General features: G+C 37.5%; 1 protein-coding gene across 1 annotated transcript; it reads right to left on the reverse strand.

Moving 5' to 3' along the window:
- Window positions 1-1,077: 1,077 nt before the first annotated feature.
- Window positions 1,078-25,156, reverse strand: TMEM182 (transmembrane protein 182). Its single transcript, XM_082758427.1, has 5 exons — window positions 24,853-25,156; window positions 24,301-24,400; window positions 22,353-22,451; window positions 13,487-13,624; window positions 1,078-3,146 (listed from the first exon to the last, which is right to left on the reverse strand). Exons 1-5 carry the CDS (start codon window positions 24,991-24,993, stop codon window positions 2,923-2,925), a joined length of 702 nt encoding a protein of 233 aa, XP_082614553.1. The 5' UTR covers window positions 24,994-25,156; the 3' UTR covers window positions 1,078-2,922.
- Between the last annotated feature and the right edge of the window lie 1,462 nt (window positions 25,157-26,618).

Genomic DNA, 26,618 nt, shown 5'->3' on the forward strand with positions numbered 1-26,618 from the left:
TGACCACAGGCTGTTGAGCCAGCCAGACAATTGAAAAACAACCCCTGTGCCCTATAGGTTTGTGAGGTATAGAGTTCTTTGACCGATTTCACTGAATATCGTGGTTACATTATTTAATCCCCTTTGCAATCTTTCACCCAGCTTTAATCATGAAAATCCCTGCATCACCGCCAAGGATTTTTCTGGACAAAAGGATGTTTGGAGGAATGCCATGGAACTAGCCTCCCTCGCTGGCCTCTCTTACCAGAGCTCTGACAAACCCATTCCTTTGCACAGAGATTTTAATGAAATCAGAAGAACAAGAGTTAGACTATGCTTTTAGGTAATATTTATACGTAAATGCCTCCCCATCACGCTCAACGCAATGCCCTGGTGCACAAGAGTTCCGCATTATGTGTTCAGCTATAGCCGTGTCCTAGTGTGAGCAAGCCACCTGCCCACATAACTTCAGAAGGAACCCAACTATCAGCTTTGCCATCAGGAGAAAAAGGTGGTATCTAGTTAAAGCAAATCAACAGAGTGAGTCAGAGTGAAGAATGTATACATACTTAAGCAATTTCTACTGATGTCGAAAGGCTTCCTGAAGTTTTAAAGGAAACTCCTTGGATATGCAACAGCCATTATGCCCACAGTCTGACCCAGAGGGTTGCCTCCAAGAGAGGTTGCCTTGCACATAGGAGTAGCGCTAATTTAGGTTGCCTGCAAGAGAGGTTGCCTTGCACATAGGAGGGTAGCTAATTTAGCTGCATAATGGAGACAGTTCTGAAGATGCACATGGGCTGAATTAAGGGCTCCACAGGAGCCTTTGGCTCATTCCTTGCAGGGTTTATTAGTTGCTGCTGCGCACATGGTTAGGTTTCTGGAAGAAGTCCAGCTCTGAGGCACCTCTCGATTCCTCCAGCTTCTAAAAGTTGCAAGAAAGTGGCTCAAGCGTATTGCCCCCTCTAAGCTCTTGTGGAGAAGGGCTCTCCCCCACAGAGAGCCAGACAGGGTTTGGGAGGGGTACCTAGCCAAATGACTGCTGATTATTGAATTTACCTCCCCAATTACCAGTGAGTATCCTAGGCTGTAAAGGGGGTAAATACCAACAGATTGTATTATTTGAGAAACAGTATGTGATTGTGTAATTAAGGGCAGGAATATAATACCATATGCACAAGGGGCAGGGTTAATTTCAGCCTTTCCTGATTAACCAAGGGCATTATTGTGTAACCCTAATGTTCTCCGGATGGCTATCATTTATATGGAGTTCACATATAAGTTTATGAATATTTGGTTAAAATTCACCCATCATACTCTCTGACAAAGTAATTAAAAACACCATGTTAGCTGCCAATAAAAATATTTTTATGATTTGGTAATTATTCCAAACATCATAGCCCCATACTCTTCTACCCCCTGCCCTTGCCATCTTCCTGTTCTATATTGTATAAAGCTAATCTTGATGATGGAAAAATAAATAAGTAGCAGGGGAAGGCTGGAAATCTTCCAATCACAAAAGCTCCTGAAATGGAAGAAACATCCAATCTAGCCTACCACATCTTCTAGGTGGGCACTCCTTTCCTGCCTTTTAGTGATGCTTTTAGTATTCATAACAGCTGTGGAATTAAGCATTACGAACAAGAGGAAACCAACATGCAGTCTTTATTTTTCCCCATCAGTCTCAAGCTACTCTGCATTGAGTTACAAAGTGAAAATGAACACACTCTCAGATGGATTTAATTTCAGCTTGGGCCCAATGCCAGACAAACCAAGTTTCCCCATTGTTAAAACTCCACTCCATCTTTTCCATATCATGCATACAGCCTCATCCTCACCCCATCTTACACGCACACACATACACACACACAAACACACACTCCAAGAACCAGTCACTCCTACAATACAGAACCAAATCCTCCTCCCCTGCTTTATTTGCTAGTGTCATTGCTTTCCTTGGGAAAAGCCAGGATCCACTAGTAGCCAGGATGGATTTGGTCTGTAATGTAGATTTTTAATATTTAAGAAAAATGATGGCCACATTAAACATACATTTTCATGTGGTAGGTATTATCTTCATAATAAACATTTTTTATGATTAAAAAACAAACAAAAAAAAAAAGCATTTTACACAACCAAGAAAATGCTTCAGGGAGGAGGAGCCAATTATTCCATTCAGAATAAACTGGTTAAAACTTGATTAAAATATTAATTCAAAATACAGTTTTGGCATAACTTTAACTAGTGAATAAAATATGGCATTTTGGCCTACAGAATCATGCAACAAACACAGATTTCAGAATATAGAGGTATACAGCTTTCAAATGCATACAGAAAGGAGAAACACATAACAGAAGTAGTTAAGCTTTTACATGTACAGACTAGCACCAAATCGCTGTTCACTGTAATTGTCTTCTCCCATACCCTCTTCCCATGGACTCTGCATGAACAACTGCACTCTATTTTTATAAAGTGCAGATAAGTTTGCTTGTATCAAAGCTAAGGCAAGTAGTGGAAAACAGGAGAGGAGGTAGATTGAATTACTGCATTTGAATGTTTATTTTCCCTCCATCTTTTACCATTCTCCACAAGCAGAAGCACAAGACACATGTTAAGAAATGTATAAAATGTTGATTTGGCCCATTTCACATTGGGCTTTCAGTTGCAGAATATTTTTGCCTTCCTCTGTTTGCAAAACTGCAAAAATGCTGCTAGTAGTACACTATGGTGAACCACATGTGTACTTTCTAAAGAATTAAAAGCAACTAGCTAGGACTAAGGGTGATTTCTTCCTGTATTGAGTTTTGCATCCATCAGCCTTCAACAAATAACAGAAGAAATTCCAGAAGTGTGCCTGCATACTTAGGATTGCCATAACAGTAATAATGTATAAAATTGTGAATGAAATTTTGCTAGGTTTCCTGTATTCCCTTCAGTATATGACTAGTCTGAGCGTAAATAAATGGCACGCCCTACCAACAAGAATAGCATTCCTGCTAACAATGCAAAAAATACTCCTATTGGAGCCAGCATAAAAGACCAGCCATAGCGTACATAAACAGCAAAGTCTGGGCAATCCAATTTTTTCATGTTTGTGTAGTTTTCCAGATCAGCCACCGCCTGGACCCAGATGACATACATCACAACTACGAGTGAGAACAAGACACCTGGAAAAGAAACATCAGGTTTTAACGACAGTGTGAGACAAACACTGGGTGTACTTACTGGTTATACAATAATACCTAGAAGCACATCCATACTTGTGGCCCCCTCTGCAAAGCACAGTCAGCAACCACTGGATATTTTTTGCCTTTGGCTTTCTCTGACAAGCTTTGTCCCCACTTTGCTTCTGATTTGACTGAAAGTCATATTCCCATGACAAAGGATATATCTATTTTTGGTGGGCAGACCGAAACATGGGTGTGTTTAGGGACAAAACTCACTGTTTTGAATTCAGGGGCCAGGGGAGGAAGAAAGGGAGGAAGAAAGGGGAGATATGATATGATCCAGAAAACAAATTCTACGTTTGCTTCCCAAACTCTGATACTGTTCCTATCACAGGCTTCTGGATGAGGTATGAAAAGGAGGAAGGGATGCGAAATCTTTCTACTGTCTTCACCTCTCTACATTTTGCTTTTTTTTTTTTTTCCCTAAATGAAAAGGGCATGGTTTAGAATATTCAGAGTATTCTACTCAAGTATTTTGCAGAAAAATTCAAATGTATTCCATTTAAATCTTCCACATTAGAAAAGAAGTTGCAGGCTATTAGTATTAACTACTATGAAGCAGGCTATTAGTATTAACCTCAGATTATACAGAACAGTTTCCTGGAAGTAATCCACCACATAATTCACAGCATTTTCCCAACCACTCCTCTGAAAGGCCTTTGGATTGTTTACACATGATAGCAATGGGAGCACATGTCCTTACAAACTTTGTTAATCTCTTTGTTACTATACACCAGAAGGAGATATAAGAATAAAGTGCTTTCCTAAGTATCAGTCACATGCCTGATAATTTATTTTAGTTTAGAGGAATGTTCCTCTTTATTTTAGTAAGAGGAACACTTAAGAAATGCAAGCCTGCAGCACAGATGCTCTAGCAGAAAATCCACTGGAAAGCTGAGGGCACAAGTCTGAATTTTTTGCATGCTCCAGCCTGTACCCACATGCTCCCTGAGCTCCAGCTGTCATAGCACAGTTACAAGCAGCAGGGTTATCTATTCCAACACTAAAATATTAGGGGGACACCACTTATATTTTCCTGCCATGATGCTTAGGTACCTCGTTAAAACCATAAGCCAGTGAAATACTTCTGGGAGCACTTATTGCCAAACTTGAACCTACAGGCTGCAGAGCAGCAGAGTACAAGTCAAAGATATTTGAGGTCTCTAAATGTTTACATTGCAACCTTGAACAAATGTGACACTTGTGACAAAACCCACAAATGCTCTTTGTAAGTACCCATGGAGAGGTATTTGCCTCCAGACCCAGCTGTCCTGGTACCCTTTCATGGTTGCCTTTCCTTATCCCCCTGCTAAGATGCTGCCTCACCACCTCTTGCCCTGCCATTGCTACCCACTTACCAGGAAGCAACTCCTATCATCATTCTCTCATTTGCTTTGGGCAAAATCAGACAGGTTAGCTGCAGCAATTTAAATTGGTGACCTGTTGACATTTTTGTTGTTGCTTTATTGTCAGAATGTAATAGGTTTACATTCTGGACATCCTGAACATCTGACAGGTGAAAGCTCACAACTCAATGTTTATGAACGCTACCTTTTGAAGCCAGCCAAAAAAATGAACTGAAGTAGTTAACCTGAGGCATAATCAAAAAGTGACTGAAAATCCCAAAGGATTTCCTGTCTATGAAATATACTAATATACTTCCAGGATTACATTTTTTGTGCAGGCTTGAATTCCTAATGAAGTTATTAAAACAAAACAAAACAAACAAACAAACAAAAACTAAACTCTAAAAGACATAAATTCAAATTTGAAAGTATTTTACCTACACAAAACTCAATTTTGATGGAATTTAGTGCTGCAATTGTATTAAACACACAGCTGGTGAAACAATCAGAGAGAAGGATCACCTCAGGGCCAGATATAAACAAAATAAGAAATTAAATTGAAGAATCTCCAAATATAAGTCAAATTGAGCAGAAGATTCCTGTAACAGAAGGTATAATGATAACAGATAATGTAGGCAACATAGGAAAATTAGAATCAACACAAATATTTGGAAAGATACATTGATAACATGGTAAAATCCACATGAACACTGGAATTTGCTTCATCAGATAGCTGTGACTGTTTAATTTGAAATGTACAAAGTCTTCTATTTATTTTATTCTCTACATTAGAGCAAATTTAATCCAGAAGAATAATAATTACAGAAAGTAGTGGTGTATATTCCCTTACTACAGCAGCAGGTAAGTATAACCAGGCCTTGCACATCTGGAATGCTTTTGACCTCTGGCAGGCACCCTGGCCAGACACAAAGCTAAGCAGCCCAGTTAGTCAGAAGCATTAAAGCAAGAGTCTTTCAGAGGTGCTTTAATTTCAAAATGGGAACCCCTTGCTCCTCAGGCAGTCTGAAGCAACCTCTAGTTAAACTAGAGACAGCTCCATGTAGGTGCAAAATAGCAAGCAGTTCTGCGAGTGGTAAAACAACTTCAGCTAAGTTAAAATCCATCAGGTGATGTCACAGCAAGCTGCTAACTTGGGCCTGTATCAAATTCTTGGGTATGGAAATTTGCTGAAGAAATGTATGCCAGAGATAAATGTCCATCTTTAAAACAGAAGAAAAAGAAAGGGAGAACATGTAAACCTTCTTAGTTAATTAAGGCACTAAAAAGAGTATTTAAGGGTTCTGACTACCTGCTAATGGAGGCTAATTAGTAGGTATACTGTTCAGAGTGTTCAAGAAATGTCCTTAGCAGCAGAATCAGACTAAATAAAAACTGACCAAGTCCCATCGATCCAATAGGATTTCATTCGTTAATGCCCATCTTTTCTAATTTTCACAGAGTTATGATTTCGTGGGAGTTAAGCACTTGCAGGGTAGTATACAGAGTCTCCTCTATGTTGTAAATGGTAACACAGAGAAAAAGAAAAACAGAGAAACATTTTTTCATACGCTGACCTGTTTTGTCTGTTTGGTCTTGTTTCCTGAGATGTTAGAGTACATTAGAAGCAGTAGTGAGAGCAGGGAAGCAGATCATATACTTCTATTATCACTAATGCATCTGCTGAAAATGTTTGATGTTTAGGGCCAGAGGCATTGGTTCCTTCCTATCCATTAAGCACTTCAGGTTGTGCTTAAATTTAAGCACATGTGCAAGTCTCTTTGACTTAAAGGGTTTTTCCTCGTGGCATCAACACTGATTGCATCAAAACACCAGATTCAAAGGCAAGTTATGAGCTTAATGAATGGTTACTATGGCTTGAATATTTATCTGCTTGTTAGATTCTAAAAGAATTACGTTTCTCTTCAGAGGATGTCTCCATGTCTGTTTGCATTGTCTCATTTTAATAAAACAGTGAGATGCTAGCTGTTCAAGAAAGGTTTGAAATAAAAGCAGTATCAAGAACAGAACACTTTGTTCAGTGGGCTGAGTAGCATGTAAGATTCAGATGCATATAATATGCAAGTTATTTTTTACAGACCACAAGATATTAATTTGGACTACACATTATGAACTGCAATAGACATGTGGATTTACAGTCAGAACTTTGTATGCAGTTTACAAAAATGTAGATCAAAAGCTGTTTTGTAGAAAGAAAAATGAAGCATAGAAAAAAAAATAAATCTGATATTCAGAGGTTCTAAGTATTCACATTCTGTTCTGGCTTTCAAAGGAGTTTTGCTCCTCAAAGCTAAGGCAAATTTGCTTAACATAAGCAGAGTTGCTAATAAACACACATCTATCTGTCTTCTATCTCTCCATCTTGCTACCTTGTGCATACATCTACACTACTTCTGCAATATTCTGCCTTTGTTATTTATACTGGTTTGTGGGTTACCATTCACTGGATCATACTTTAAACCAAAGTAAAGTCATCTGATTGAAGACATAACAAAATCTTACTAAACAGTTGTCTATTGTGGTCTGCTTAAGTGTTTTAAAGTAGCTCAAAAAAAAAAAAAAAAAAAATCTCCAAAATCACAGAATCACAGCACCACAGGCTTATGCTGGCAGGGCCCTCCAGAGGCCACCAGGTCCAAGATGTGCTCCAGCAGAGCCACCCAGCACAGGCTGCCCAGGCCCATCTCCAGGCAGCTTTGGAAGGCCTCCAAGGAGGAGACCCCACAGCCTTTCTGGGCAGCCACCCTCAGGGCTCAGTCACCCTCACAGCAAGAAGTGTCTCCTTATGTTTAGACAGAACTTCCTGCGTTTCTGTCTGTGACCTCTTGTCCTGTCACTGAGCACCAGCAAGAAGATCCTGGCTCAGTCTCCATTGCACCCACTCTTCAGGTATATATACACATCGATGAGATCCCCCCCCGAGTCTCCTCTTTCTGCCCGCCTCAGTTTATGTGTAGAGAACAGAGTATTTTTTGAAGAAAAATCATTTATTGCAAAAAGTTAAAAATTACTATGTCTTTACATCACCCCAGTCACAAGATTTAGACTTGATTCTGAAGAATCCAGTAGAGTCACTGAAATACTGGCAACTCAGAAGCATTGGCAATGACCATGTAAATGTGGAGATGAGAGTTAGGCTTTTTATTGCTGAAGAGTATTTTCTTAAAGTTTGTACTGCTTGTGGAAGGCAACAGGGAGAATCCTTCTATTTATATAACTACTGCTATTCCATCCTCCTTCTGCATCAACAAGTTTGCCTCACCAGCTTGTCTCTTTCCTCCAAAATATTAGTCACGCCAATAGAGTTGAGAAAGCATCCATTATAACTGTGATAGGAAACTCCATTCATTATGAAGGAGAATATGCTAAAATGAATATATATTTATTCTGGGAAATCTGTTTCTGCACTCTTGTACTTACTATCTATCATGAATATCATGAACTCCCATGGCCAAGCTTCCAGTCAAAATCACTGAGATTAAAAAACAAACAAACAAAAAAACCCTCCAGAATTTCATGAAGCAGATATTTTTAGAAACAATGTATACTATGATGTATTTCTACATTTTCAGCATTTAGACCTTTTTCATAGCATGTGGATGTCCATTTGCCCTTGCCTTTTAGTGAGTATAAAATAAAATAGCAGTTGCATGAATCAGGAATGATGGGGGAAATTATTCCTAGAACATGAAGTATGTCTGAGAGAGATTAAGACAAATAAATACTTCCCTCCTCCTCCTTTTTCTTTCTTTTTTTTTCCCATTTTGCATTTTTTTAAGAACACACATGTTTGATACACAGCTCTGTGCAATGTGATAAGACATGGACTTCTCTGAGGTCACTCTTTTCTGTCTTTTGCATTTATTCTTTTGAATTTCTTTCAAACAAATACTTGTGCATATTGCAGAGGAAAAAGAATACAGAACCTTTAGAAATGTCTATGAATTCAAGAGGCAGTTTGCTGGCCTTTAGTACTTATTCTTCCCACGTATAAATGCCTTTCACTTGTCAATGGTGAATGGCTGTTTATGGCATGAATCTTTTACTATGCAGACATGAAGACAAAAGGTCCTAGAAAGAATGATGTGAGCTTTTTACTTCTGCCTAAAAGTTTAGAACTCTTTCTCTCACTTGAGGAAAACTTGCATGTCTGTGTATATATATTTTTTCTTTTCAATTGCATTTTTCTGTCCTTGTCCTTATTATAGATACTTCCACCTACCTTGGCCTCTTGTGACCTTTACTTTAAAAAATATGGTTTACATTCAACTCTAAAGTATTTGCAGAGGATCCCACTTTAGAGTTATGGTAGTTGGCACACATATCTCTGAAGACAGATTTTGTCCTCATCTAGGAGCTAGAATTAAAATATCAGCTTTTTCACTCTTTTGGCAGGAAGCAGAAGTCATATTTCTAATCTTGCGTCTTCACAAGGGTGTGATTCTGTAATGCTCTGTGCACATCGTGAGGTCTTGCTTGCCTGACATCAGTACGAAATGAAAGTTTTAAGTAACATCCAGACATCTTGCAGGAAGAGGCCTGGGATAATCTGAATTTTTATTGAAGGTTGCCCAAGGTGATTATTTTATGGCAGTTTCCCCTTCTTTTCCTATGACATTTGAAGAAATTACAGGGCTTCTTACATTTTGCGCTACCTTAGCTGGTCTTGTTCCATCCTCTAAGGCTGAAGACATGGAGGTGAGCTTGCAAAGAGACTGCTCGACTCATTGACTGTGGTATTGTTAAACTGATAGGCACTTTTTCCTCACAAGCATAGCACATGTTTCACCTGTAAACTTGGGTGAAACTTGAAAGCTTAATATGGAAAGTTGCTGGTCAATAAGTTTCCAAGAGATACTAATAATTGTGTCTGCCTCTCCATTTGTAGTACTTCAGAGGCACCACTTAAGAGGAGAAGCTTGAAGCCGTTAGAATCACAGAATCATAGTATCATTCAGGTTGGAGAAGACCTCTAAGATCACCTAGTCCAACCTTTCTTAAATATCGGGATGAGCAAAAGGCAGATGTGCGACCCTGCCACAGATCAGACATCAGAACTGCTCTTTAGGTACATTTACTGATTTTCTGGGGCTCAGATCTGGGATGCTCTGGAGAACCTGCTGAGGCTCCCTTGGCCCTTGGAGTATAACCTCTTCCAGTTCATCCACATGGGGATTAGTGGTGCTGGCAGAAAGATCTTCAGTCATAGAATCATAGAATGGCTTGGGTTGGAAGGAACCTTAAAGATCATCTAACTCCAACTCCCCTGCCATAGGCAGGGATGCCACCCACTAGATCAGGATGCTCAGAGCTTCATCTAACCTGGTCCTGAACAACACCAAATCCAATATCTTTCCAATTTAGAGACAGAGATGTTGTGCAGGACAGTTTCAAATGCTTTGGACAAGTCCCGGTTTAGACAAAACACAGCTTTAGGATGGATAACTAGTTGACTTGAATCTCATTTACAATAACCTCATCACCTGCTTTCTGAACCCTAAGATCGGACAACAGATTATGCTACAAGCTTTTTCTTAATTTGAGGCAAAGTTTTTAACTGCTACCTAGTTTGTTAGTTAAGGTTGCAAAGCAATACAATCCAATAGTGGGTATTAAAATTGATTCATCTAGCATTCTTCTTTAAAGTGCAAAAGTAGGAAAATGGCTGATCTTCCTATCTTCTGCTTTCAGTCTTCTACAGAAAAGCTATGGTGACTGACTTCTTTCTCAGAAGCCTAATATACTCCCTAGTATTACTGCCACTTGCATGTTGGCAGCGAAATAGCGTGGACACATTGGCTGTGTGGGTATACTGACTTGTGAGAAGAGCTTTTGGTTTTGGTTTTGTGAGTGAGCTAAAATGTTGAACAGGATAATGATATTTACAGTAAGTACCTTCCTCGAGCAGCTCAGCTCTACTGGTGTGACTGGGAGTAGATGCAGTTCCTCATTCAGGATAGTTCCTGATGATAGCTCCTCAGTCAGGAACTTGGTCCCCATAACCAAGCCAAAATGTCTTGTGCTGTCCTAGTGGCTGCAGGGTCCAGTATTCTGTTACAACCACCAGCTTTTGGGAAATCACAACAGGATTTTGCTAAATATCCTTCCTTTTCAACAACAAAAATGGTAACATATAACAGCCCTGCTCTGAATCTGTGGTTGAGAATAGTGCTGAAGCTGAAAGATACTAAGTATATGCATAGTAAAAGTCAGGATTTCCCTTAAAGAACATCTGCTATACAGATTCAAAGGGTGAGAGGGGCAAAGAGACAGGCCCATTGTCATATACAGGGTTAATAACACTCACTTAACTTCAAAAATCTAAAAACTTCCAACTCAGGATATTCTATGATTCTACTCTATAACTGTACTGGTCCAAGGACAGACCCCTGTACACCACTTGTCACCAGCCTCTACTTGGACATAGATCCATTGACCACCACTCTCTGAGTGTAACCTTCAAGCCAATTCCTTATCCACTGAATGGTCCACCCACCAAATTCATATTTCTCCAATTTGGAGATCAGGATGTCATGTGGGAGTATGTCAAAGGACTTGCAGAAGTCCAGGTAGATGACATTAATTGGTCTTCCTTTGTCAACTGATGCAGTCACTCCATCATGGAAAGCCACCACACTGTTCAGGCACTATTTGCCCTTGGTGAAGCCATGATGGCTGTCTTGGATCACCTCTTTGTTTTGCATGTGCCGTGACATTGCTTCCAGGAGAATCTTTTCCATAACCTTGCCAAGCCCAAAGGTACTTGATTTCTTATGTGACAAATGATAAATAAGTTGTGCCAGGGGAAGTATTGGACATTAGGAAGAATTTCTTCAGAGAGGGAGTTGTCAAACATAGGAACAGGCTGCCCAGAGAAGTGGTGGAGTCCACATCCCTGGAGGTGTTTAAGAAACACATGGACGTGGCACTAAGGGACGAGGTCTAGTGATGGGATTCAGTAGGTTGGATTGAGAGCAGGTGATCTTGAAGGTCTTTTTCAACCTAGATGATTCTATGACTCTATAGAGAATTTATCTGAGCTATCTTAGGCCCCTCCTTCAAGATGAAATGAATTGCCAGCTGGGGACTTCTTACTTCATTTTGACTGTTAATCAGTGTCATTGCTTCCAGCAGACCTCTTAGGGAAGCCAAGGGTGACTAGCCCGGACCTGGGGATCTAACTTTCACTTGCCTAAAATGGGGTGAATGAAGTGACCCATGGTGGAAAAAAACACACTTCAGAGGGCTCCCTGCTAGATCCTGGTGCTTTCCCATTTCCTCTCAAACTGTCTCTGCCACTTTCTAGAGACAGCAGAGATTTTTACAGATTACAAATGCAGAAAAAGAGCATGACTTTCATGGGCTTTTAACCTACAAATCATTGCCAGAACAACCTTAGAATTTCCAACAGATTATGAATATTTTTTTCATGTCTTTTAAAAGTGGGGAAGAGTAATCCTCAAGGGAGCAAATGCAAACATTCAGGATTTTTTTCAGCAACAATATAAAATACACCCCACACTTTGCTGAAGGTCCTTTACAAGTAAATTACAATCATTATTAGCCTGTGTATGCAGAACTCCAAGGTGAAGTGGGTAAGCAGTATCAGCAGATCAATAAGGGAAGCAGAAAGAGAGCCCGGGCCTTTTGATTTTGGCATGGGTGCTCTGCTCCATAGCACAATCCTGCTCTTAGAACTGACTCTCACCAGGCTGTATACAATTTAGAATGGTGATTGAGCACATATTATCATTTATATCCTGTCCAATTTCTATCTTACACATCTTCCCAGACTCTTAAAGATTAACAGAACAGTGTCCCAAAAAGCTGGTCAAATCAGCTGAATCCTGGAAGGATGCATCCTACATATTTGCATATATATAACTCATATCAAGCCATTAGGGCAATGAAGCTGGTGAAGGGTCTAGAGAACAAGTCTTATGAGGAACAGCTGAGGCAGCTGGGGTTGTCTAGCTTGGAGAAAAGAAGGCTTAGGAGAGACCTTATTGTGCCATACAATTACCTCAAAGGAGGTGGTAGTGAGGTGGGGGTTGGGCTCTTCTCCCAAGCACAAAGTGGTACAATGAGGTAAAATGACATCAAGTTGCACCAGGGCAGGTTTAGGTTGAATATCAGGAGAAATTTCTTTACTGAAGGGGTTGTGTGGCACTGAAATATGCTACTCAGGGAAGTGGTTGAGTCACCATTCCTGGAGGTCTTCAAGAAACGCACAGAATTTAGTAGCAGGATTTAGTGGTGGACTTATCAATACTAAGTTAAAAGTTGGACTAGGTGATCTTGGTGGTCTTTTCCAACCTGAATGATTGTATGATTCTATGATTATATGTGGGTTATGAGGAAAGAGGTTAATTCAGTTATTAACTATGTTTCATTCACAGAGGTTTAGAGCTTCCACTTACTTACATTTGACAGCTATTTTGTGCATTCCAATCACATAAAAAAATGTCTCCTATTCTTGTCACGTGAATGTGCTGTGTCTTGCAACTTCTTTAGAGTCTACCATTACCATCTTCATTGCTTTTGTGCCACTGATTAAAAAACCTCTTCTTAGCTAAAGCCCTTGAGAGTCCTTCAAGGCAGCATCCCTAAATATGCATTCCTTTTCCTGCTAAATAATTAGTTTGAAATTGCAAAGTGATTCCATGAATGGTCATAGATTTTTTTTGTTGTTTTTATCTTAATCAAAAGGTAGCTTTTTGAATGGCTTTATGACTAAATAACTGTGGAAAGAATTGTCTCCAAGGCAGGCGCTCCAAAAGCCAAAGGACAGAGGTATGCACTTTTTCTTTCTTTTACCCATGATTAGTATAATTTTTGTCACAGAAAATGGGGTGAAATACCTCATATCTTTTCTATTCTAATAGCTTTAATTGACTGAGCAAACAGTATACCCACCAGCAATGATGTAAAAGCCTCCTCCTGCTTTGTACAGAATGTGGCTGGCAAAAGGAGCTGCACAGATGATGAAGAAACTAGCCACCACAATAGTGAGCACTCCCAGGAGCATAAGAACTGTCCAGAAACCTCGATAAACTGGAGAAAGGGAAGAAAGAAAAAAGCACACAACACTTTTTAGAAGTTAATCAAGTGACGCATTTGGCTAACAATACTTTTTCCTTTCCTCTTCTCTTTTCACTTTCCTTATTAACAAACCAAACATTCTTTCCATTGTGTGTGCACCTTATATATCATGTGGATCGAAGTAGGTTTGGACCCCAGTTCTTATCTGATGATCACGGAAAATAAGATGTAAGTTACCATGAATGAAGTCTATATGCTTAATATTTAGACAGTGACTTGCAACATAGCAAATTTATGCTTTTTAGAAAATGGTGCACCAAAGGTGTAGCAATGATACTTTGGAGTAAATGATTGGACTGACTGGATATAATTGTGTTACCAAAATTGACTGGGAGAAGCAGAGAATTCTAACATTTTGACATTATTAGTGCTCAGAACCTCTCACCAAAAGCAATCTTTGAGTTCTCTATAATTTACTAGTGGATAATTCTCCTTACATATAGTATATTCAATACAAGGAAATTTAAGCAGGAAAGAAGTGCAACTCAGAAATGTAAACTGAAAAAAAAAAAAAAAAAAAACACATTTTTTTTTAAACAGCCTATTCCTGCTCTAATGCTCTCTGTATTTTATTAAATTTAAAATGTGATGTTTCAGAAGTCCCTGTTAGACAGTGCCAAGCAGTGCTGAATTAATGGATGCAGCTGGTGATAAATGAGCCGAGAGTTTTGTGACATACTCTGGCCAAAAGAGTCTTTCTAACAATTATTTTTTAGCTGGTTAATTGCACATCCATTTAACAAAGTCATCATTTTACAAATGCTACAAGAGTGACATAAATTTCTCCCATGAATTTAAAAATTGGTACATTAACACAACCCATTAGTAAAATTATGAGTTGCAAAGATCTCCATCGTCAGATCTGAAAATCTTGAAGCACTGACAATTCAGTCAGTTAAAAACATTTCCACCCAACTGAGAGAAAGCATATAAGCCAGCTGGCATGTCAGAAAAAGTGAGTCACAAAAGAAACTGCCACTTATCATTTGACAGCACCTACTTACTGTTATAGCAAAACACAACTAAGCAACTATTATACTGGTTCAACTCCTGAAAGTTTCAAATCCATTCAGGCTGCTAAAGCCAGCTTGGAATAATTCTGGTTTGCTCTCATCTAAAGACCAAAGGTGCGCTAGACATTATCAGTTTGTGTTTCCCACTAATGTGTTTCAAAAATTTATAGTTTTCAACTTGACCAGCTTAACTCATGTTAAAGTATACATCATCTTGCCTACCTAAACCCTGTAAATGTATTAGCTAGATCACATTCACCACATCACATTAGACACACTTTTTAAATAACAACCTTTTTAATCTAGGCAAAGATTCACAGACATAATTTTCTGCCACAGTGATCAGCAGATTTGGGCACAGGGAAGATGAATGTGTCTGAAAGTAGTTGGCAGAAGGGCTAAAACTGTGTTTTGGTTCATATCCAATACAAGGCTTCCTTCCACATAAACAAATAAATATGAAAATAGCAGGTAAGAGATAAGGCTGTGGTTCAGCAAATCAGTTAAGTGTGTGTTCTGCTTTAAGTACTCTAATTCTTATGGGATTGAGGCACCTGTTTAAAGTTAAACACATTGTTAAATGATTCACTTAATGCAAATGGACAGTGAATGGAGACCTAGAAAGGTAAATCTCTCAAGTCCTTTGGTCTTGGGTATTTGAAGCAATTTCATATTATTTTACTCATGGGTCTACTTTGCTAAGCTTCATCGCAGTCCCCAAGTCCATGGGACATTACTTCCTCATTTAAAACCTAATACTGCTAAATCAGCCTATAACCACCCAACTCCTTTACATGGATGGCCCAAGGTACTTCAAAGTCATGCTACATAATAGGACACATTGGCCAAAATGGACCTTGAAAAAGCTTACTTCAATATCATTATGGTCAGTCACTGAAGTTATATAGCACTGTTTCTATTTTCTGAATGGATGAGGACACAAGCTTCTCCAGCATTACGAAATTAGTGTGCAGCTTCATTATATATTCTTTGTACAGGAACTTTGAAGACGGTTTTTAGTGAACTTTTACCAGAAAAGCTTGATTTCCTCAAATATTCCTGAAAACTAAACATAAATGGAGTACAAATGTACCTGATGAAAATCTATTTAAACCTCTCTGTGACTATACAAGAGAAAATCTGTTTCTCTGCTCCAACAGCGTAACTGTTTTGTGCATTATATATGAAATACAGATTTGACCTAGCTATCACCTGAAATAAGCTTCCGTTGTATTCCTCTATACGTAATTATTTTCTCTAGAGAATCATGGAGATATTCTGATGATCCTAATACTCGTTTATCTAGCTAACTCCATCATTAAACAACAATTAGAAAATGAAGAAGACAGGTAAAAAGTCTTCAATGCTCTCAAATTTGTGACTTTTCATGCAAATATTTACCCCTTTTAATCTACAAGACAGGAAGTCATTAAGGCCATTTGTGGCACAAGTCCAAATAAACACCCTAAGAGCATCTAGACATTTTATTTAATAATGGAATTAAAATGCAACCATTCTCCTGCAGAGAAGACTTCACTTATTTCATATTCAGACCATTTTTACCCAGACCACATCTCCTACCTTCTCTGTTTAGATGGGCAAGATCGCTTCCCGTGGAGCTAACCATTCAAAATTACAGTGTAGCCCTATTGCAGTCACTAGCTTAGCTGGCATCAACAGATGAACACAAAAGAGGTGGTTGAAATAAACCTACCTAAGGATGAAATTCTTAAGTCAAAGACTCTGCTGCTCTAGGATTGAGGAGATCTTTAGCAGATAAAAAAACAACTGAAGACAGTTTTGAATTATGATTCTTTATAATATATATATTTTTTAATATGCTTCTTTATATAAAAGGGATGACACTGTGATCCAAGCAGTCTGTTTCAACTGTGGTTCAGTGTACATACACAAGATGTTAAAAGAAGTTTGCACCTTTCAGTTAAAAGAAGTTTGCACCTGCAGTTCATAAGATAGCCCATGTTCTGGTCCAAACAAGGAATGTCCTTGCCTCTGTAAAGAGCAGGCACTAAGTAAATGAACCTTACAGATATGTCAGAATTAGCTACCTCAAGTACTTGTGTTATTCCAAGTATTTCCTGCAGTGGAAGAAATAAAGTACAAGCGCTACCGCAAAGTCTGAGGTAAACCTATCTGTAGTGTTAACCTTAGATATCATTGCTCTACGTTGCAAGAGTGCTAAACAGAGGTTCTGTAACTTCTCTTGGTAAGCTGTCCCTTCATCAGGGTACAACATTTGTCTTGGTAGTGACAGGCAGGCCTAAAAATAAAATAGTACTTAGAGAAAAACAGGAGTACAGCCAGAATGCTTGTCTTTGAGCTCTGCACCATTCCGTCTACATACCATGAGAATATTGCAGCTGAATTATATTACTTTCAAATTGCGTGACCTGTGATTTTGCCTTTCCACCTGGTTTTCTCCTAAATGAGAAACTTAGATTAACTAACTAACCTAGATTCCTCTGGAGACTTCTGCATCATTTGAAAACCAGCTAAGTATCACATTTTATGTAAGGGACTGAATTTTGGACTGAAAAATATCAAAAGTTCCCTTTTCTTGTATAGGAGATCCCAACCCTGTTTAGAAACTGATGCCACAGTTTCATATTTTCTGATGTTACTGGTGCTTGATATGGAAATAAGTAATAATATATTTGACACAGTTACACAATGATGTCACCTAAAAGACACACTTTTTATGTAGTAGCAATGCACACCTCAAAACCTCCATAATGGGCTATTCAGGAACTGGTTAACTAAATACAACGCAACACCCATCTATAAACTAGAGATGTTAACACCAAACTCATGAAACCACACCACATACTTTATTGCCCTTGCCAACTTCAAGTCCTTCAAATTCTTAGCCATGTAAAAGACTTGGCCCATACATTTCCTATGGCATACAAAAAAATAATAATATATATATATATATAAAAATAAAAATCAATATTGAACAAGAATTATTAAGTCCTACAAAGCTGAACATCTTTTTGAAGTATGTGTGAGTTCAGTGCTTCATAAACATTACAAAGAATCATTAAAATGACGTGATTTTTCACCTACAAACTCAGGTCCTAAAGTGAACCTAACCTTTCCTTTGATTTGGCTAAATAGTGCATTTCAGAATATCTTTTTTACCTCTCTATTTAATTGAAGTGATATCAAAATGATTTTGACAAGAGGCATCAAAATGCCACTACCGATATAAAATACAATGAAAGGTAAAATGCCTGAACTGTTCTATATCTAAAGTATCTTCTCTGCAGATAAACAACTGCAAATGTGATCACAGCTCTCAGCAGCAGCACCTGAGACACATCTAGCAACACAATAAACCTTGCAAAACTTTTATCAGTTTCACTCAGTACCCTTTATTATCCCTTAGTAGTAATAATCTTTTTTTTTTTTTTTCAAATAACCTTAACAGTAAAATAAATACAATATTCACATTATGAATACATTGCTTTTTTAAATACTTCTTGCTTTATCACTGCTCAGTGGCTGGGGAGTTCTTCCTTAGTAAATGTACTGTATTACAACCTCTCACAGGCAATTATGTGACCGTATTACATAACAGCATTTTTTGCCCTAAAAATAGGCTAACTCTAGCATCTCACTATACAGTTATTATTTTCAGATTTCATTGCTGATATTTCCTAGATTACTTTAGGTTAATTTCAGCCCAGCAACAAACCTGCCAATAAATTTGATCACACCAATTTAGGTGTAATAGTTGCTGAACCAGAACTTCTCTTCAGTCCTATAAACATTCTGTATTCCACATTATATTAGGCACTACTTCAAATGCTGGCAATGTGCCCAGTACTGGACAAAATAAGATACAAATGGTCAGGAAAAAAAAAGTACTAGCAGCTACAAATCAGAGTATTAAACTGATGTGTCAGTGCAGCCCCATTAAATTGCTTCTAATTTAACCTCAGAAGTTGCTGGGGCAATTTACAACAGTTAAGAAACTACTGCATATTTCCAAATAAACTTGCATTTTTTTTTTAATTTATTTTTTAATTGATGACTTGATTAAGTGATAGATCTTATACTTCTTTTTCTTAGGAATTATCTCACTGTTGCAATATGGTACTATTTGTATGAGTAAGGACTTTGTACAGTAAAAGAGAGTTTTATAAAAGTATGATAGTCATTGAATATCTATGTTAAGTAATCCAGTGATGTGATACCATGAATTAATCTAGCTTGCAAAAAAATATTATTTAAGTAATATAATTACAATTATAAAAATGTATATATAAGTATGCTTATTTTAGAATAAAATATTTAGAATAAAATAAATAAAGGTTACTATTCTGGTACTTTTATTGTATGGGTTATTTTTTTTAAATTATTATTCCTAGGTTGTAGTCTGTTGCACATATGTTTGTGAATCATCATATAAATGAATCTGCTGGTGACACAATGAGGTGCTGTCTGTCCTCTTAATAGCTGCACATTGTAATAGCTGTCACTATAAAACATTGTAACATCACAGAAAGTCACTAGAGTCAGGCTTCCCTGACTTCATTTAGATGTCTATTTCAGGCTAAGATAAATGACATGGCCTGCAAATTTGTTTAAGTGCATAACTATAAATGATGGCTAGCACAGCTGTAGACTGCACTTTACACTGCAGGTAGGTGATCCACCAAGATGCTTAACAAAACCAATGAATGAACAAAGCCGTAGTACTTGTGATTAAGATACAGAAAGCTGCAATTTCAAAACAGTACTAACCCACCCTTCCAAGCTGATCATGTATCTGACAGTAATGATGAAAGGAAATCTGAGACAATAAAACATGCATTTGAATCCCCAATGTCAGCATCACTGTAGGCTTTTCTGTCTTCACATTTCCATCTAAGGCTATAACTCTTCACAGCAAGAACTCATAGTCTAGGTTTCTGTAAGAGGATGAACCAGGCCTTTTGTGTAAAGCATACTAACACACTAAACTTCAAGGTCTTCAGAGTTTGAGTTTTTCTGGGAACTATCAAACACCTTAAAACCAACACACAAAAATATCTAAATAAACTAAGAGAGGATAGATCAAGCCTTTTTTGAATTATGGCCATGGCCCAGAAAAACTCTGAGGCACATTCTTACAGATACTAAAGCCAAAGCAAATGTCAACAGAGGACTTCATTCAGTCACTCCACTCAAAAATTATCAGAGATTTTATAGTCCTCAGGAAACTTATTTTTGCCTGAGCCATCCTAGCTGGATGGTAACATGGCACTCCAGCTACAAACCACAGTTGTGTTTTCACTAGGGTCTGTAATTAAATCCAATTTGCTCTGACAAGTTCTCGTAGTCTCTTAAAGCTGAGCTGTCTGTAAAAGAAGGTGTATGCCTTTGCTTGTTCAGAAAGTAACAGTTCTGTTAACATGAAGTTAGAGATTTTTAGAAAATTGTGTTGTACATCCACACGTGATTTCTCTAATGAAGTTTAAAGCTTTTTATTCAACTGTTTATTTTTCAGCAAACTATTTTTCAGATGACAAAATATTTCTTCTTATCCATTCCAAATTAAAATATGACTTGGAGGTCTTACGAAAAATGTGGTGAAAAATCTTTCTGAAAGGACCAGGAGTGGTGGATTATTATTTTTTTTATCCCCCAAAGTATAACTTTTGAGAAAGCTATAAGCCATGAAAAAGGAAATACTGTATCAAGATACAGTAGCAAAACCAAAAAAAAAAAAAGAAATGAGAACCCTAATCTTTTGATAGTGCCCTTTTGTTCTATGTTTTGCTGACAGAAGGTATTAGATGCAGCCAAGTCAATGTTCAAATAGCTGACAAAATATTTTTTTGCATGAAATCAGATGGAGGGCTTTCTCCACTGACTAATTCAGAGAAGCATTTCCTCCACTGTGAATCAGAAAGACAACAACTTTCTAGTATTACTTAATTTAGTAACTGCAGATTCAGTGAGGTTTTAAAAGCCTGTTTGCCACATATCACAGGCAGGACTGTTGAAGTACACTAGAAGAGGAATGAATTTTGAACTAACAGAAGAGATGATGATATAACATTCTTAATAAAAAGTTGTGGAAGATTCTTGAACAAGTATACCTGCTCTAGATGCTGAAAATGAACTGGTGGCATAAAAAAAAAAAAAAAAAAAAAAGTCTCCAGTTTTAATAAGCTCCAAAGCAATCCAACTGTATCTATTTATACAGCAGGAATGGCTCTGAATATACTCTACCTGGGCCAGCATCTATAGTACAGTTCTGTCTATTTTTAATCTTGTAATATAAAATATAGATAGGAAAATTATATTTGAGCAGTGGTTCTTTTGGCAAACATTAACTGAAATTAATTAAACTTTTGATGATGTTCCTTCTCATTTCTTTATTCTTTGTTTGTCCACTTCTGTGTAATCATGCAATATGATTTGAAGATCTTTTGTGAATGTATGAGTGAATGGTGGAATACAAACTCTGTCTAGATTATTACGAGAAGATGACTCGTCACTTTCAAATGGAAAGATAAACTGTTCTAGATGTGCTTCGAAGTTACAGATTAGATCTCTGACTCTGAATGGTGAGGTATTAATTCTTCCTGGACAAACAGTTCATAATTTCTGAAGATTAACAGAACTGTTACCAGTCCAACTTCTTTTTCATGTCTGCAGCATAAAAAATGGATTCTGAAGACACTTCAAAGTCAGCAAAGGTATAATTACAGCTTCAGGGATCACTTAAGTCATTGAGTCAGCAGGCTTGGAGACATGCAGCATCCCCACATCACAGGTTATTTAAAAAGTCACATGAAATAGGCATCAGAAGCAATATTTTCAAATACATTTGCATAAAGCCCTTGATCTGATTAAATGTGACCAATTTTTTAAGTGGAGTAGTAAAAACAGAGCTTTCCAGGCATTATTCAAGTATAAGGTTTTCGATTCTGTGTATTTTACATATACATATGTATGTCTGTTACTACACTATAGTTTCTCAGTGTTAATATCTCAGTTTAAGATATCAAGTATTTTGAAATGTTATAGAATATATATATATTTTCAAAAATAACTTAATTTACAAAACAAGATTGCACATTGCTACACTCTTGGTCTACATTATTCATGTATGGCACACACTGTTCAAACTAATTTTAGCGCTGCAACTTCCTATGGTGTTAGTGGAGAGAAGCTGGCACCTCCAGTACTTGGTGCAGTATATCTGAGTTAGTTGAATAAACTTAGACGGTATCAAGGCCCCTCTTTTCCCTTCTCATAAAGTAAAAGAGCAATATAATTCCACATGTGGTTATTTATTTAACAAGAAATAGTTTAATTGGGATATATGAGAAGAAGTATTTGTTTAATGCATTCAGCCCAAGGAAGATACTTTTTCTGTATGAAAAAAAAATGATTCACTAAAAAGAAATGTTTCTGTTTTTAGAAATGATTTTCATTCTGCCATTATACTTAAAGCTATGCATTCATTTATGTGCTTTGCTAAATAGTGTCTTAAATATGTGTGTTGTAAAAGTACGAGGAGTATGAAACACCAAAACTCTGCAAATTAAACTGTGTGGAGTGATAATGCTGTTTTGTACTGAAGCATCCAAATTGTTTTCTTGAAACTATAGGCATTGTATCCATTTGCAGCCAAAAAAAATACTTACTGACTGCAGAGTCATAGGAGGTTGAGTTGTGTTCATCTCGGATATGAGGAAATGGTGAGAGGTATGCATGTGTACAGTTCTTAGAAGGTGACTGGTTGGCTAAAAGAAAAAGAAAGAAAAAGAGAGAAAAAGATTAATGCCTTAGAAATACAATATTTTGTGCCTGTTTTTCAAATAGGTAAACTGAGTTTCATAGGTCAAGATTCCAGGTTCCTTCCCAGGCAGTAGCTCTACAGTGGATTTTGCGTTGGTAATAGATACCAGCCTTGATATTCAGCCAAGGATATTCCTTAAAGGGCAGCTCAGATTTGTACTACAGGAACAGTAAAGAAGCCTCTCTTGAGGGAAGGGTCTGGTACACTGCAATTTATATGCAATGCCTATGTATGCTTTTATATGAATACGTTCTTTTCTCTTGTGAAGGTTAATTATTTCTCTCTCATTACTGCATATCCCACCAAAACAAACAAACAACAACAAAAACAGGAAATTAATTTTTCTCTTGTGAAAAGATAATGACAAATACCGAGCATCGTCAGAAATTTTACATTCCCAACAACTATGAGTTCATACTATGGAATCAATACCTCCAGAGAAGTGTTATTTCACCTTTTTTTATTAAATGCTTATAAAAACATTCTTTGCAAAGGGTAAAGGCTTTCTATAGTTTAAATCACCTTCACATTTCATATTCCTGACTGCAGAATTCTCCAGATAAAGAACAAGGGGAAATTAACTACAGTGAATATTACATTTGCCACCTAAGACCAACCAACATATTTAGAAAAATATGGATATTGAAGTCAAAATGGTATGATGGCACCTGCTTTTCACAAGAATTGTGGAAATCTCTCAATAAGGAGAGGGAGTGCTGTATATCACGAGTAGGGTCAAACACAGTAGAAGTTTTGCTCAGTCTCTTCTTCATTGGAAAATCTGGTGGCAAAAAACTCACTATCTTCCAGAATCCTGGCATGTAGTGAAAGAAAACACGTCATCCGTGCAACTAGAAGAGAGATTTTTCTGGAGAGGATGTGGATGACACAGTTCTCACCATCGAATTGCTCGTGCCCTCCTTAAGCTACTCATAGAACTAGCTGGAAAAATAGTGCAGGCAAAAACTCACAGACCATCCTAACCACAAGGATCTTTTTCCAACGTTACAGACATAAACAATTAACAATTAAGACTATTAACAACAAAAAGCAAGAGACTGTCCTGATAAGAAGGGACTCAGACTTAACAGGACAGGTATAACATAGAACTATATCCTAGGATCATAGAATGTCTTGGGTTGGAAGGGACCTTAAAGATCTCCAACTCCAAACCCCCTGCCATGAGCAGGGACACCTCCCACCAGACCAGGTTGCTCAAAGCCCCATCCAGCCTGGCCTTGAGCACCTCCAGGGATGGGGCATCCACAGCTTCTCTGGGCAACCTGTGCCAGGGACTCAGCACCTTGTGAGTGAAAAAATTCCTCCTAACATCTAATCTAAAACTTCCCTCTTTTAGTTTGAAACCATTTCCCCTTGTCCTGTCACTGTCTGCCCGAGCAAAACGTTGTTCTCCATCTTTTTTGTAAGTGCCCTTTAGGTACTGAAAAGCTTCAATAAGGTCACTCCTGAGCCTTCTCTTCTTCAGGCTGAACAGCCCCGGCTCTCACAGACTGTCTTCACAGGAGAAGAATAACAAAGGAGAAGAATAATGTAACACCTGATGAATAAAGTGATACTTAGACATGTATGATTATGTCCTGGGGATTCCTTTAGTACAAATTATGAAAGTGTTTGTCACTTTTAAATTTATTTAAAGATAGCTGAAGAACTAAAGAAGCCAAATGAAACTGAGTGATTCACAACCACTCAGAAAAAAAAAAAAAAAGAAGAAGAAAAAAAGAACTTTGAAATCAAACTACTGTAGATAGCAACAAAGGAAAAGAGTTACTTACTGTACCAGAACTTCCACATGCTGGAGTTATGTTCTACTACTTTTCCACTAAACCAGCACCTCCAGAAGAAACCTTCATGATGGAAAGTGGCCTTCTCTCCCTATGGAAAAAATAAATAAATAAAAATAAATAAATAAATAAATAAATAAATAAATAAATAAATAAATAAATAAATAAATAAAAATCCCATACCCTTTTTCAGCTACCTGAAAGAATCAAATTCACATGAACTTAGATGTTTAGGTAAAAAATAATACCACCACAATGAATCATAGACTGCATGAAGGTTAGCTATAGTACATCTATATAGTTACATTTCCTTTGAAAGACTGTCATATCACAGAAGTTGTATCACAAAAGACAAATTATTTTTGGAGTTGATAATAATTGCTTAAAAGAGGTTTTGAAGTAGCCTTGTTTTGAAGCAGCAGATTTCCAGACGGCCAAAATGAACATGATCAAAAGTTCCTACTGAAGTATATTTTTACAAAATAAATACATCCAAGAAACAACCAATATATAATTCCCATTACAAATAAAATCCATACTAACCCCAATATCTTCTGGTGCTTTTGAACATTTTCCTATTTCCGTAGCAAGAAGCCAATAATCAGTTCCAAACGCCACCAAAAAAAGCAAAACCCCTAGAGCTGCAAAGAAACCTCCAAAAAATATTCCTACACTCAGTTTCATTATCAAAGTTATCTTAAAAAAAATGCAAGTATTTTTTTAAAATTACTGAAGAAGAAATTGTAAAAGAAAATTATTGTGCAAATGACTAGAAAGTTTGGAGAATACAGCTCATGTTTGAAGAAGTTCCTCCTTGCTTGACTTTCTCCCTGTGTTTCTCAATGCCCTGTGAGCTGATTTGTGTCTCCTAATTTGTGTTCCATGTGGCTGACTCAAGACTGACAGATGAAAAGGGCCATCTATTTTAGGACACTGATGGCACAGCTTCATTCTGTTTCTCCGTCTGGGCGAGGCCAGTCAGAAATAGCTGACCTTCCCATAACTAATCAGGGATTGACTTGAAATATTATTGCAGCTGGTACATCAAAATCAGCGGAGATGGAGGTGGAGCTGCAATGGCTCTGTCAGTCCACATGAACTGTGTTACAGAGCCCAGAGTAGCAGTAAAGACTTGCAACGTTCAGAATTGGAGGTGAAAACTTGCCTGGCTGCTAGCAGGGACGGATATATGAACAACACTTTGAAAGTTACTATAAATCACTTCACTAAATTAAGATTGCGTTTGTTTGTTTCTTTATGGAACTCTGAAAACATGTAAGCCAAATCACAGAGATGCCTTTGGAAAGTCCTGACCTTTATTGCACATACACTTAGCTTTACAAATTTGCATCTTACCTGTAAAGTAATAGCTTTAATGACACTAAGCATTTAACTGCTTTATTTGTTCTCATTCAATTTATTTGCATATCTGACAAATGCAAGCAAATAAAACCAAGAACATCCTAAAAATGAAAAAGTGAAACCAATTCCTGCATCACATCTCCCAAGCACCCGGTATAGAAATATCAAACTTTTTAAAAAAGAAGACACTTTCCCATCTGTGTTCCTTGGACATTTTGGAAAGTGATCAGGTAGCACATTTAAATTCCAATGATTCACTGCATAAGAAAAAGGCTTTTCCAAAAATTCTTGTAATGCCAAGGAAGCCTTCCCTGCCATCTCCAGTGAATTACAGGGTTTCCTCCTGTAGAGATCTGTTGAGTTTGTACCATGCATCAGATCCTGCAGTTCTTACCCAATAAAATTCCACTGGTGTTATCTATCATTGGAGTAAATAATCCTCACTGCTTTCCTGTGCTGGAAAGTGCTATGACCAAGAGAAAGATGAAGTCAGTTCACTCCATAAAATACTTGTTGCAAAGTTATATTGCAACAGATTTAGCTCTTAGGAATTCCTACTGCCAATGCCCACTCAGACAGTACTGCAGTGTGCTCACGGAGAGTAACGGAAAAGACTGTTTCTACCTGCTCTCATTTCCAGACAGGTGAAGCAGAGATGTGTCCTGAGTGTTTTCATAACACTACATTATCTGCCTAATGCCTTCTTTGCATATTACGATTCATATTTTATTCAAACTTGATACTATACTAACTTAATACAGAAGCTTTTCTGATATTTTTTGGCCCTTCTGCACTGCCCAATTTCAGTGCAGAATAGTAAACAGATTTCCAGTCAAACAGAGTCTTTGTGTCATGTTTTGTTTCCCTGGCAGACACAGATGCAGTTCATTTTGCTATACTTGAAGGTGATCTTTGGAGAGTATGCTATTAAAGAACAATAAGCAAAA

This window comes from Aythya marila, assembly GCF_965140915.1.
Source record: "Aythya marila genome assembly, chromosome: 1".
Lineage (NCBI taxonomy): Eukaryota > Metazoa > Chordata > Aves > Anseriformes > Anatidae > Aythya > Aythya marila.